Source organism: Hippocampus comes, unplaced genomic scaffold, assembly GCF_001891065.2.
Source record: "Hippocampus comes isolate QL1 unplaced genomic scaffold, H_comes_QL1_v1.1 scaffold1, whole genome shotgun sequence".
Classification (NCBI taxonomy): Eukaryota; Metazoa; Chordata; class Actinopteri; order Syngnathiformes; family Syngnathidae; genus Hippocampus; species Hippocampus comes.
In genome coordinates, this window is record NW_017805010.1 from 3,952,098 (window position 1) to 3,964,218 (window position 12,121).

Below are 12,121 nucleotides of genomic sequence, written 5' to 3' on the forward strand. Positions count from 1 at the left end.
GTCAAGTCAAGTCAAGTCAAGTCAAGTCAAGTCAAGTCAAGTCAAGTCAAGTTTCTCTTCCTCTCCCATCTCCAAGTCAAGTCAAGTCAAGTCAAGTCAAGTCAAGTCAAGTACAACTTTATTGTCAAATGTGCTGTACAGCACAGATGACATTTCTTCCCTCTCAAGACAACATGCAACAAGAGGAGCCGCTATGGGTGCCCGCAACGCCATCAAAAGAAAAGTTAACATAAAATGACAAAATAATACAAGACAACACATAAAACACAGACAATCGTGCAATCTTAACCACTTTCCTGCATACACCTTGTTGTTTGAAGCAGTTGTAGATGAAAGAGGAGCGAATTAAAGTTTCCTTTTCACCAGTGGATCAAAGACGTCATGCTGAAGACATCAAGTACACACTCATGACACACTAAATCACGAGCAACACGTAATTTAATAAAACTATCAGCATGCTACTAAGTGCGAGGCTTCACCATTGCTATAATATTTCTACTGTTTATTCATCTCGAATTTTTAAAAAATCAGAAATCAATGCATTCAGATTACGATTGCGCATCTTTGATCTTTTAGTGGTAAAGTCTGCATTGCGTAGCCTGCGCAAGATACGCGCAACATCTATTCTCGTTAAGCCCCCGTAAGAACCCTGCAGGACGTCAGCTCCGGCTCCGGCTAAAAAATAGCTAGCTAAACTTACACCCAGCTGCAGCCTGAGTGTTGTATCATGAAGGATTTTCTGCAAGAGTCGAGTAATTTATAGGTTATGCGCCTGTAAATACGTAAGTCAATTTACATGTGATTATGTATCTTAAAGGTCTGCGACATTGAGTATGATTGCTTCACGTTAGCGCTATAGCTGACGTTAGCTAAACACAAACAACTATCGCTATTTACCTATTGGTATTCATTAATCTCAGATCTACTATGTGCCAAAGAGTGTATAATTTTTCGAGATTACGTCCACTCCATTTTACGGTCACGATAAATTTATTAACCACAAGCCACAATCCAGAGACGAAGCTATCTACTGTACTGTCGAGTAACGCACCCGTGAAGCAATCAATCAAACTCAATATTCTTGCTTGTCAAGTCAACTTTAAACTAATTATAACACAGAATATATGTCGTTTTTGATTATTTTTTTAAATGGAGATCGGGCAATCGAAATGGTGATCATGTCAGGCACAGCCACTGTGCTGCAGCAGTTTGTCAGTGGGCTCAAGAGTCGAAATGAAGACACCAGAGCCAAATCTGCCAAGGATCTGCAGCACTATGTGACAACAGAGTTGAGAGAGGTAAGTATACCTGTAAACCGGGGACTCCAACTCCACATTGACTTAGTTTTGGCTTGCAGCTGGTTTAATTTTGTCCTTAATATGAATGTATTTATTGACAGTGGGTTTGTGTTGCTGATTTATGCGTTTTGTGATGGTTTGTGGAAACACTGGTTTCTGTTTGTCTTCAACAGTTAAGTCAAGATGAAGCTACCACATTCTATGATGAGTTAAATCACCACATATTTGAGCTGGTGTCCAGCTCTGATGTGAATGAGAAGAAAGGAGGGATTCTTGCAATAGGTAAACGTTTAGTTATGCTGTGTCCACCCCCCCCCCTCCACAAATAAATATGTCATGCTGTATGGTCCCCCACCCCCCTTTTTTTTAAATGGCTTATGCTCCAATAGTGCTACGCCCAATTCAAATTTTTTTATGTACTCGGTAACATTACTTCTAATGTGAACAGATCAAGTCCATGATGTCACACTCATACGCACAGACCATGATGTTGAGTGACCAACAAAAGACAATGTGAATCGGAATAAACAAACATCCCTTTTGACTATATGAGGAAAATGGATACCTTGCCAGAGTACATTACTCCCCATCTGCTTGTTGTGTTTTATGGAATACTTTATCTCTAGCAATTTTTTTTTCCCCCACAGTCAGTCTGATTGGAGTTGAGGGAGGCAATGCCACCAGGATCAGCCGCTTCGCCAATTACCTGCGCAACCTGCTACCTTCCAGTGACCCAGTGGTGATGGAAATGGCTTCCAAAGCCATGGGTCACTTGTCTATGGCAGGGGACACATTCACAGCTGAATATGTCGAGTTTGAAGTGAAGAGGGCGCTGGAGTGGCTGGGAGCAGACAGGAATGAAGGCAGACGCCATGCTGCAGTGAGTGGCAATACAGGCGCTCCCCGCTTTACGAACTTTCGTGTTGCGAACAACGGTACATACGAACATTTTTGCGGGTACAGGTATGTCGAAAAATGTTCTCGGACAGAGATGCTGTCAGTCACATTTTGTATTGCGCGCCTTTTTCCGAGTACTGTAGTACTTCTTTCCGCCGCTAATACCGACGTGAGGCGCTGTGAGAGGAGGGGGAGGAGGAGGAAACGCTTGTCCCCATGAAGAAGTTCGAGACGGAACTCTCTCCCCCTCCATCATCTCCTTAAGCCTTCGAGTACATCTTCCAAAAGTATGTTAAACTTCATTTTATTACACTTATATAAGCCTTAAACATACTTATATAAGCCTTAAACATACATTGCATACAAAATATAGCACTGAAGCAACTTAGGTACGAATTCAGCCAGCGAACGATCCTTCGGAACGTATCTCGTTCGTTACCTGGGGAGCGTCTGTATTGGGGATTGTTGTTGTTTTCAATTGTGTTTTTTTGGTGAAGATTTTTCAGGTTCACTAAGAAAAGATAGATGTGATAGGTTAAAAGATAAAGTTGAATATGATTTTTATTTTATTTTTTGAGGTGGATCCATTCAAGTGAGCATTGCAGTGCACTTGATGTTGTTGCGTATTTGAAGATGAATGGTGCAACACTGTTGTATTTACATACACTGTAGAGAGAGAGAGAGGATTAAAAAAATGATGATGGCATGAAAATATTTTCTGTCTTCTATTTCAGGTATTGGTGCTGAGGGAACTGGCTGTGAGTGCACCAACCTTCTTCTTTCAGCAAGTGCAGCCCTTCTTTGACAACATCTTCTACGCCGTTTGGGACCCCAAGCAGGCCATCCGAGAGGGTGCTGTGTCTGCACTGCGGGCCTGTCTCATTCTCACCACGCAGAGGGAGACAAAAGAAATGCAGAAACCACAGTGGTACAAAGTATGGGCGATCATCGTATCCACTCAAATCATCTTTTAATGGAAGTGTTGTAAAGCTAATGATTTCTTGTATGTGACAGCAAACCTTTGACGAGGCAGAGAAGGGCTTTGACGAAACCCTGGCTAAAGAGAAAGGCATGAATCGGGACGACAGGTTCCACGGTGCGCTTCTCATCTTGAATGAGCTGGTTCGTATCAGCAGCATGGAAGGAGAGGTGAGGCACTCTCTCAGTAAGTTTACTGCAGTTTAGTGATTGCAAGTGATGTTTCATAATAGGACTTTTGATTCCAAGGGTTTGTTGTAATTTGATTTTATCGGCTACCACATACGGATACTGACTATAATCATTCATCAGCGCATGCGTGAGGAAATGGAGGAGATAACGCAGCAGCAGCTGGTGCACGATAAGTACTGCAAGGAGCTCAAACGATCCTTCGGAACGTATCTCGTTCGTTACCTGGGGAGCGTCTGTATTGGGGATTGTTGTTGTTTTCAATTGTGTTTTTTTGGTGAAGATTTTTCAGGTTCACTAAGAAAAGATAGATGTGATAGGTTAAAAGATAAAGTTGAATATGATTTTTATTTTATTTTTTGAGGTGGATCCATTCAAGTGAGCATTGCAGTGCACTTGATGTTGTTGTGTATTTGAAGATGAATGGTGCAACACTGTTGTATTTACATACACTGTAGAGAGAGAGAGAGGATTAAAAAAGTGATGATGGCATGAAAATATTTTCTGTCTTCTATTTCAGGTATTGGTGCTGAGGGAACTGGCTGTGAGTGCACCAACCTTCTTCTTTCAGCAAGTGCAGCCCTTCTTTGACAACATCTTCTACGCCGTTTGGGACCCCAAGCAGGCCATCCGAGAGGGTGCTGTGTCTGCACTGCGGGCCTGTCTCATTCTCACCACGCAGAGGGAGACAAAAGAAATGCAGAAACCACAGTGGTACAAAGTATGGGCGATCATCGTATCCACTCAAATCATCTTTTAATGGAAGTGTTGTAAAGCTAATGATTTCTTGTATGTGACAGCAAACCTTTGACGAGGCAGAGAAGGGCTTTGACGAAACCCTGGCTAAAGAGAAAGGCATGAATCGGGACGACAGGTTCCACGGTGCGCTTCTCATCTTGAATGAGCTGGTTCGTATCAGCAGCATGGAAGGAGAGGTGAGGCACTCTCTCAGTAAGTTTACTGCAGTTTAGTGATTGCAAGTGATGTTTCATAATAGGACTTTTGATTCCAAGGGTTTGTTGTAATTTGATTTTATCGGCTACCACATACGGATACTGACTATAATCATTCATCAGCGCATGCGTGAGGAAATGGAGGAGATAACGCAGCAGCAGCTGGTGCACGATAAGTACTGCAAGGAGCTCATGGGCTTCGGAACAAAGCCCCGCCACATCACTCCTTTCACCAGCTTCCAGTCGGTGCAGCCACAACAGTCCAATGCTCTCCTGGGCTTGCTGGGATACAACACGCCGCAGGGCTTCCTCAGTTTTGGAGCTACACCGGTACCCGCTAAGAGCTCACTGGTGGAGAGCAGATACTGCCGTGAGCTCATGGAAGAGCGTTTTGATCAGGTTAGTTTCACCATTTTTTTTCTTTCATATTTTGCTCTTGTTGTTGTTGCCACGCTGAAATTGTATACGTATACCGTAAATGGATTTAAAGTAATCTGCCACCATTATACATGTATTGTGTCTTACTCACATTTCTTATTTCAACAGAGCCTGAGAGCTCAACATCGGCCAAAAATCAAATTTCTTTGTTCAATGGGGATAAAGTTCTGAAATCAGCTCTCTTCCAAAAGACAGCTGACACTTTAATTTGAATTGATCTCAGGGTGGTTCACAGTTGCATGGATTTTCACAATTGTTTCGTAAGGAGGATGATCTTTCAATTTTAAATTGTGAATATAATCTGCCATTGTTTGTTTTTCCCCCCAGGTGTGTCGATGGGTGCTCAAATACAGAACTAGTAAAAATCCCCTCATCCAGATGACTACGCTAAATCTGCTGCCACGGCTTGGTGCCTTCCAGCCGCATACTTTTACTGGTGGGTTGAATTCATATTTAAATTTAAAAAAAAATGTAAATAAGTACAAAAATAAACAATTTAACCATCTGGGTAGTTTGCACTATTTTCTGTCAAAACCTCAGAGAAGGAATGGCTATGATATAATGAATGTCCTTGTAATATTATGACCCAAGTTTACTTTGGTTTACCTGTAGTGGGCAACATGCTATACTGTAATTAGTACGATGACCTCATAGATTCGTATGTTTGCCTCACATTTCTCCAGTGGAGTTTCCCCTTTCTCCCTGTGCTTGCATTAGTATTCTCAGGGTATTCCGGCCAGAAATACGCATGTTAAGTCTGCCATTGCACCTTAATGTGGTGTGAAAGATCATCTTATTTCACTTAAAAGTGGAAATGAAAAAGAAAAGATGTGTTAAATAATATGTTGTATGTGCCCCCACTCGTCTGAGCACAATATTCAGATTAATATTTGTGGAATAAGAATGAATCAGATCAATCGACACGTTTTCTGTCAATAGAAATTGGCATCAAAGAGGCCTTAACTCGCATTGGGAACTTCCTAGTTTACCTGTTTTCTAGGTTTGGCAAAGTGATATTCGCAATGCCATCAATTTCTGTTAATGGGCGGTGGGAAAACTGTTTACGTTAATTGAAACTCTATAAATTGTCCACAGGTATGAGTTTGATACTGTTTATGCCATTGGCTGAGTATTTGCCATCCCTTGCCCAAATTCAGCTGGGATAGTATACGGAGTAGGATAAGCACTAAAGAAACCATTTTTAAACACTTGGGCGCAAATTTTATTTTATTTATGTGTTTTGAATGATTTCTCTCTGTCAGTACTTGGGCGCAAATTTTATTTTATTTATTTATGTGTTTTGAATGATTTCTCTCTGTCAGTGCAGTAACCTTGCTGATAGACAGCAAGTTGCAACTTAATTTTGCCTCACTGTTTTCTCATGACTTCTTAGTGTTTGAGCCCACACACAGGTTTTATAATGTAATATTTACATGTGCATTACAGACCAATATCTGTCCGACACGATGGGCTACCTACTGGGCAGTCTAAAAAAGGAGAAGGAGCGAACAGCAGCCTTTCAAGCTCTGGGCTTACTGGTGGTGGCAGTCCGATCTGAAATACAGCCGTATCTTTCCAAGATTCTGGAGATTATAAAGGCGGCTCTACCACCCAAGGACTTCGCTCATAAGTCAGTAAAGGGGGTCTTCAATTAATATTGTTCCTAGCATATGACCTTTCGCCGTTACCAAAGTTGTGCAGTGACCTAGTTTTTGCAGCGCTGAAAAACTCTTGTCAGTTGTTTTATATTCGTGGCATAGGAATGTTCATTTTCCTGCAAATATTTACTGAAATTTTGACTTTAGTACTGTGTCGAGGTAGTTTAGTGACATATTATGGTATGTTCTGATTTGGCTTACAAAGTCAGAAAATCACTGCGTGCCTTCATTGGGAGAACTGACACTGGGAAGCGGAGGCTGGATGCACTTTTGGAGTGCATAAAGCCATTTTTGCAGAAACATCCCTGTCACGGCTCGCATGCACCATTTTAAAATGCCGCTCTAGATTTGCATTCTTGCCATTGTTGCGTTGCGGATCAAACAAACAAGCTTTGAATGAGAACACGCACACAAATATATACCATAGGTTAGATGCCCTACTTTTTTTCATACTTTTTTGTGGACTTGAGATTTATAGGTTGTACAGGTTGTAGTGTACACAAACAAAAAAAATATGTAAGAATATTAACATGCACACACACCCCAAAACCTTTTCCCCCCCTCTCTCACCTACACTCACCGTGGTCGAATTGGGTGCATTTCACGATTATCCAGTTGACCGTGATCGACTAGTTGGGCACTCCTGCTTTCAGTAATAATTTGATGTCGTTGTTGTTGTTTGTATTCGGTCATGTTGGGGGACTTAAAGGATCAATGATTTCCCTTTCCCATCTGTCATGTGCAGGAGACAGAAGTCCATCCAGGTGGACGCCACTGTGTTCACATGTATCAGCATGCTTTCCAGAGCTATGGGTCCAAGCATCCAGCCAGACATCAAGGAGCTGTTGGAGCCCATGCTGGCTGTGGGCCTCAGGTATTACACACTGCAATCTGTTATTGTGTATACAGTATATAGCTACATGTGTTCTGGATGCTTGAAATTGTTGAATTTTAAGTTTTTCAGTTGTTGAATTTTGAATAAAGTGCTTTAAAAAAAACCCAACAAATGCTCTCAAAGGTATGAAGTTTTTTTTTCACAAAGCGCAGCTTTGGCAACATTGATAGTCTTCAGTATATGCATAATTTAGGCAGTCACTTGACTTTTTTAATTTTCCAATAGCCAGACCAAAGACCTTGTGCTTTGTTTGTTGTGTTGTGTGCCAAGAAAATTCACAAATTATTCTTTTTCTTCAGTTCATCAAAATGTCACAGCTGTAGGTTTTATCCAATAACTTGAACTTGTCCTCTATTTGTCCAGTCCTGCCCTGACGGCGGTGTTGTATGATCTGAGTCGTCAGATCCCGCAGTTGAAAAAGGACATACAGGATGGGCTTCTGAAGATGCTCTCACTGGTTTTGATGCACAAGCCGTTACGCCACCCAGGCATGCCCAAAGGCTTGGCTCACCAACTTGCGTCGCCAAGCCTTACCAACATCCCAGAGGCCAGTGATGTTGGCAGCATCACACTCGCGCTGCGCACTCTAGGAAGCTTTGAGTTTGAAGGTAAGAGCCAAGACATTGACACAGTTAAACTGGTTGGTGGAGTCTTGGCTACATTTTGAGAACTGCAGAGAGAAGACCGTACCCAATGTGGATGAAAAGTTTGACGCGGTCCATGAAGGTCAAGTTATTGCAATTGATAATTAAACATCTTGGCAAACATCACTGTCAAGCCGCAGTGTTTATACAGTGATTCCACAGAAAGTAGTCACAGCATTTGCATTTTTCCACATTTTATGTTGCACTCTCGAGTCGAGAGAAAATGCTTGTGAATATTCCAGGTCATTCATTTCTCAGGGCACTGAAATGCAGTTGCTATTTTTTTTAAAAGCACGCTGTTTGGATGAATACAGCTCGCACTGTGATTTTTCATCAGGACACTCCCTCACTCAGTTTGTGCGACACTGTGCCGACCACTTCTTAAACAGTGAGCACAAAGAGATCCGAATGGAGGCAGCTCGCACCTGCTCCCGTCTCCTCACTCCCTCCATACACCCCATCAGCGGCCACGTTGTGAGCCAGACGGCGGTACAGGTTGTTGCAGATGTGCTGAGTAAACTTCTCGTGGTTGGCATTACAGATCCAGGTAACTTCTGACAGTCTTCCACTGAGGATGACCATGATCGAAACATTCAATCTCATCTGTCACCATCCTTCTTCAGATCCAGACATACGGTATTGTGTGCTGGCGTCTCTGGACGAGCGCTTTGATGCCCACCTTGCCCAGGCGGAAAACCTGCAAGCGCTCTTTGTGGCTCTGAATGATGAAGTGTTTGAGATCAGAGAATTGGCTATCTGTACAATCGGACGACTCAGCAGCATGAACCCGGCTTTTGTCATGCCCTTCTTACGCAAGATGCTCATTCAGGTTGGAGACGTTGAGCCCAAAAAGTTTTGTGAATGCTAAGAGATTGGCACTGAATTAAAGAAAAGGGATTCCTCTCATAATCTTTCAGTATTACAAATATTCTGAAATGTCATGCATATCAACCTCATTAATGTTCCTCACTTGCTGTGCCTGTTGAACACCTATAGAGGGCAGTAAATACAAATCTATCAAATACTGCAAGGAGGAAATTTAAGTACAGTATCTTAAGTGCAAGAAAGTGTAAACCACAGAAGTGGAGTGCAAAAATAACAAATGCGATAAAAAAATAAAATAAATACTGGTATAATCCTGCCACCGCAGTGCAAAAATAACAAATTCGATAAAAAAAAATAAAATAAATACTGGTATAATCCTGCCACCAATGTAATATACAGAGATGAAGCACGGGGACCCATATACTTAGGAGGAGGAGAAAATGTTACTCCATAAAAATGTCCTGAAATATAAACTTCTCTGAAAAAATGTTCATTCATCACCAATTTTCATTTTTATAGAATCTTTCACAAGCATATGTTGTTCTACACTGATGTTTAATGTTTAAAAAATGAAGTATGCTTCATTTGTTGATTTTGCTTCAGATTTTAACAGAGCTGGAGCACAGTGGGGTTGGCAGAAACAAAGAGCAAAGTGCCCGTATGCTCGGTCATCTGGTGTCTAACGCCCCCCGCCTCATACGGCCCTACATGGAGCCCATTCTCAAGGTATAACTCAAATTTGCCATTATGAAGGTGCATATGGCTTTAAAATTAACCAGACTTCTGGAACAGATAATTGTTGGAATACCTCATTATATCATCTTTGTCACTAAAAATCCCCTCTGCCTTCTTCAGGCTCTAATCCTCAAACTGAAAGACCCAGACCCCAATCCTGGAGTGGTTATCAGTGTCCTAGCCACCATTGGCGAGTTGGCTCAGGTAAGGCTTGAGGCACTCTTGTCCAAGTCATGTACAAGACTTCAAAGTAGGCAGCAGAAGGAGCTAACTGGAGTCAAACCACGCTGAAAAAAAAAAAAGAGTATGACCATAAAATGAAAACTTTAACTTGCCAGCAGTATGAAATAGTAAGATAAGAGTTGACTATATGCATGTATTCTACTGTAATTGTACAAGACAAAAGTTTATCTTTGGAAGTCTGTGCTGTAGAATACACAAACAGTATATTTCAGCTGCTTTACCAAACCAAGCTGAAAAAAAAAAGGGTGACCATAAAATGAAAACTTTAACTTGCCAGCTTTATGAAATAATAAGACAAGAGTTGACTATATGCATGTATTCTAGTATAATTGTACAAGACAAAAGTTTATCTTTGGAAGTCTGTGCTGTAGAATACACAAACAGTATATTTCAGCTGCTTTATTTTGGGTATTTAATGCAAACACTTGGAACATACTGTAAGATTGATTTGTCCAAAGGAAGGAAGTGTCAAATGAGGAAAATGTATGCAGCCCAATTAGCAAAAGCAATTCTTCCAAAATAATTTGAGAGGACACCAAAGGGAAATAAATGTGATGTATCCCCGATGATCTCTTGTCTAGGTGAGCGGTCTGGAGATGAGGAAGTGGATGGATGAGCTTTTTCCTATTATCATGGACATGCTGCAGGACTCGTCGTCATTAGCCAAGCGACAGGTATGAACTTGGTATTGTCATTATGTTCCTCTTATAGTAAGCAAAAAAAATGTGTGCTGAAGTTAAAACATCGAGTTAGTATTTATAGAATTAAAAACTGATCAATACAAACACATTTATTAAATCTGCATCTGAATTTCCACCAGGTGGCGCTCCAAGCGACAGGTATGAACTTGGTATTGTCATTATGTTCCTCTTATAGTAAGCAAACAACAGCAGTTTTTTTGTGGGGAAAAAATAAATGTGTGCTGAAGTTAAAATATTGAGTTAGTATTTATAGAATTAAAAACTGATCAACACATTTATTAAATCTGCATCTGAATTTCCACCAGGTGGCGCTTTGGACTTTAGGCCAACAGGTGGCCAGCACAGGTTATGTGGTGGAGCCCTACCGAAAATACCCTTCCCTTCTCGAGGTGCTGCTCAATTTCCTGAAGACAGAGCAGAATCAGGGCATCAGGAGAGAAGTATGCACGAGTGCCTCTTGTGTTTCTCACGCTTTCCTTAGTAGCAGCATGAGCATCCTTCAGGAGTTCAGTGACACGTAATGAGGCCGAGCAGTTCACATATGCTAAATAAATGAAGACTTGTCTGTTTTGATTTTGACCAATGAGTCATCATCACATGAATACAAACACTCCAAGATACTTCCTTACTTTTCCATAGAGACCTGAAACTTTTGCGCAGTGATGTAATTGGTAATTGTTTGTTTCCCTACCTGTTATGTAATGAGAGACTCAGGGAAGGCGGGTCCTTACATTGGCAATACATGTGCTTCAGGGGGGACAATGACTGGTAAATTAATGCCCTTTAAAATATTTGTTGAATACAAAACTATTTATATATTTATATTTATATTACATTGGCAATACATGTGCTTCTGGGGGGGGACAATGACTGGTAAATTAATACCCTTTAAAATATTTGTTGAATACAAAACTATTTATATATTTATAGTTGTTTTACACAAACGTTTTATCTGGTTCTGACTTGTTGAATGCGTCTAGCAGTTATTTATGTTCATATGATTCAATGTATATGTGATGTTCTGAGACAAAATGAGGCTTTTTTTTGTGTGTGGGGAAAGAGCAGAAGTTAAAGAATATAATGATGCACGTTTCATGTAAATCTGGGCTGAAGTGATGGACTAATACTGATTTAAAGTACCCTACCGAGACATGTTTTTGAGAAAATTGTTTTTGAAAATACAATTAAAAGCCCTTCATTAATATACCTTAATCCCAACAAATTTAGTATGTATGGAAAGAACCCAATTCTTCTGATATTTTATTTTCTTTGTCATGACGTACATTTTATGGACTATGTGCACAACAACATGTTACATAATATCCGGTAGAATAATTCGGAGCCATCAGAGCTTCTGGTTTGCATTATTCCAAACTACCCGGACACATTTTGGAGTAAAAATAACCTAATTCTTTAAAATTGTCTTAACATGAGTCCAAATAGCTCGGAGTTAGTGTTTTTCATAGTGGAGATGTCATCGAAGTAGCAAATTTTTAAAAACAAATTATTCCCTCCTTCAAACAACACTCTTTATACATTCAGCATTCAACATTTCAACATTCAATCGATGACGGTAGTCTCTCTATTGTGCGTGCGTGCGTGCGTGCGTGCGTGCGTGCGTGCGTGCGTGCGTGCGTGTGTGTGTGTGTGTGTGTGTATATATATAT

At 40.8% G+C, this 12,121-nt stretch overlaps 1 protein-coding gene across 1 annotated transcript in view; it reads left to right on the forward strand.

Moving 5' to 3' along the window:
- The first annotated feature begins 623 nt into the window (after positions 1-623).
- mtor (mechanistic target of rapamycin kinase) overlaps positions 624-12,121 on the forward strand; it is a 72,656-nt gene continuing 61,158 nt past the window's right edge. The window contains exons 1-17 of the mRNA XM_019863058.1: positions 624-782; positions 1,156-1,298; positions 1,472-1,580; positions 1,946-2,178; positions 2,930-3,130; positions 3,210-3,344; positions 4,439-4,714; positions 5,081-5,189; positions 6,200-6,383; positions 7,157-7,285; positions 7,670-7,914; positions 8,288-8,497; positions 8,574-8,779; positions 9,379-9,501; positions 9,631-9,714; positions 10,335-10,427; positions 10,760-10,894. Of these exons, the coding sequence (XP_019718617.1) occupies positions 1,170-1,298; positions 1,472-1,580; positions 1,946-2,178; positions 2,930-3,130; positions 3,210-3,344; positions 4,439-4,714; positions 5,081-5,189; positions 6,200-6,383; positions 7,157-7,285; positions 7,670-7,914; positions 8,288-8,497; positions 8,574-8,779; positions 9,379-9,501; positions 9,631-9,714; positions 10,335-10,427; positions 10,760-10,894 (2,601 nt within the window). The 5' untranslated portion in view covers positions 624-782; positions 1,156-1,169. The remainder of the gene's footprint in view (positions 783-1,155; positions 1,299-1,471; positions 1,581-1,945; positions 2,179-2,929; positions 3,131-3,209; positions 3,345-4,438; positions 4,715-5,080; positions 5,190-6,199; positions 6,384-7,156; positions 7,286-7,669; positions 7,915-8,287; positions 8,498-8,573; positions 8,780-9,378; positions 9,502-9,630; positions 9,715-10,334; positions 10,428-10,759; positions 10,895-12,121) is intronic.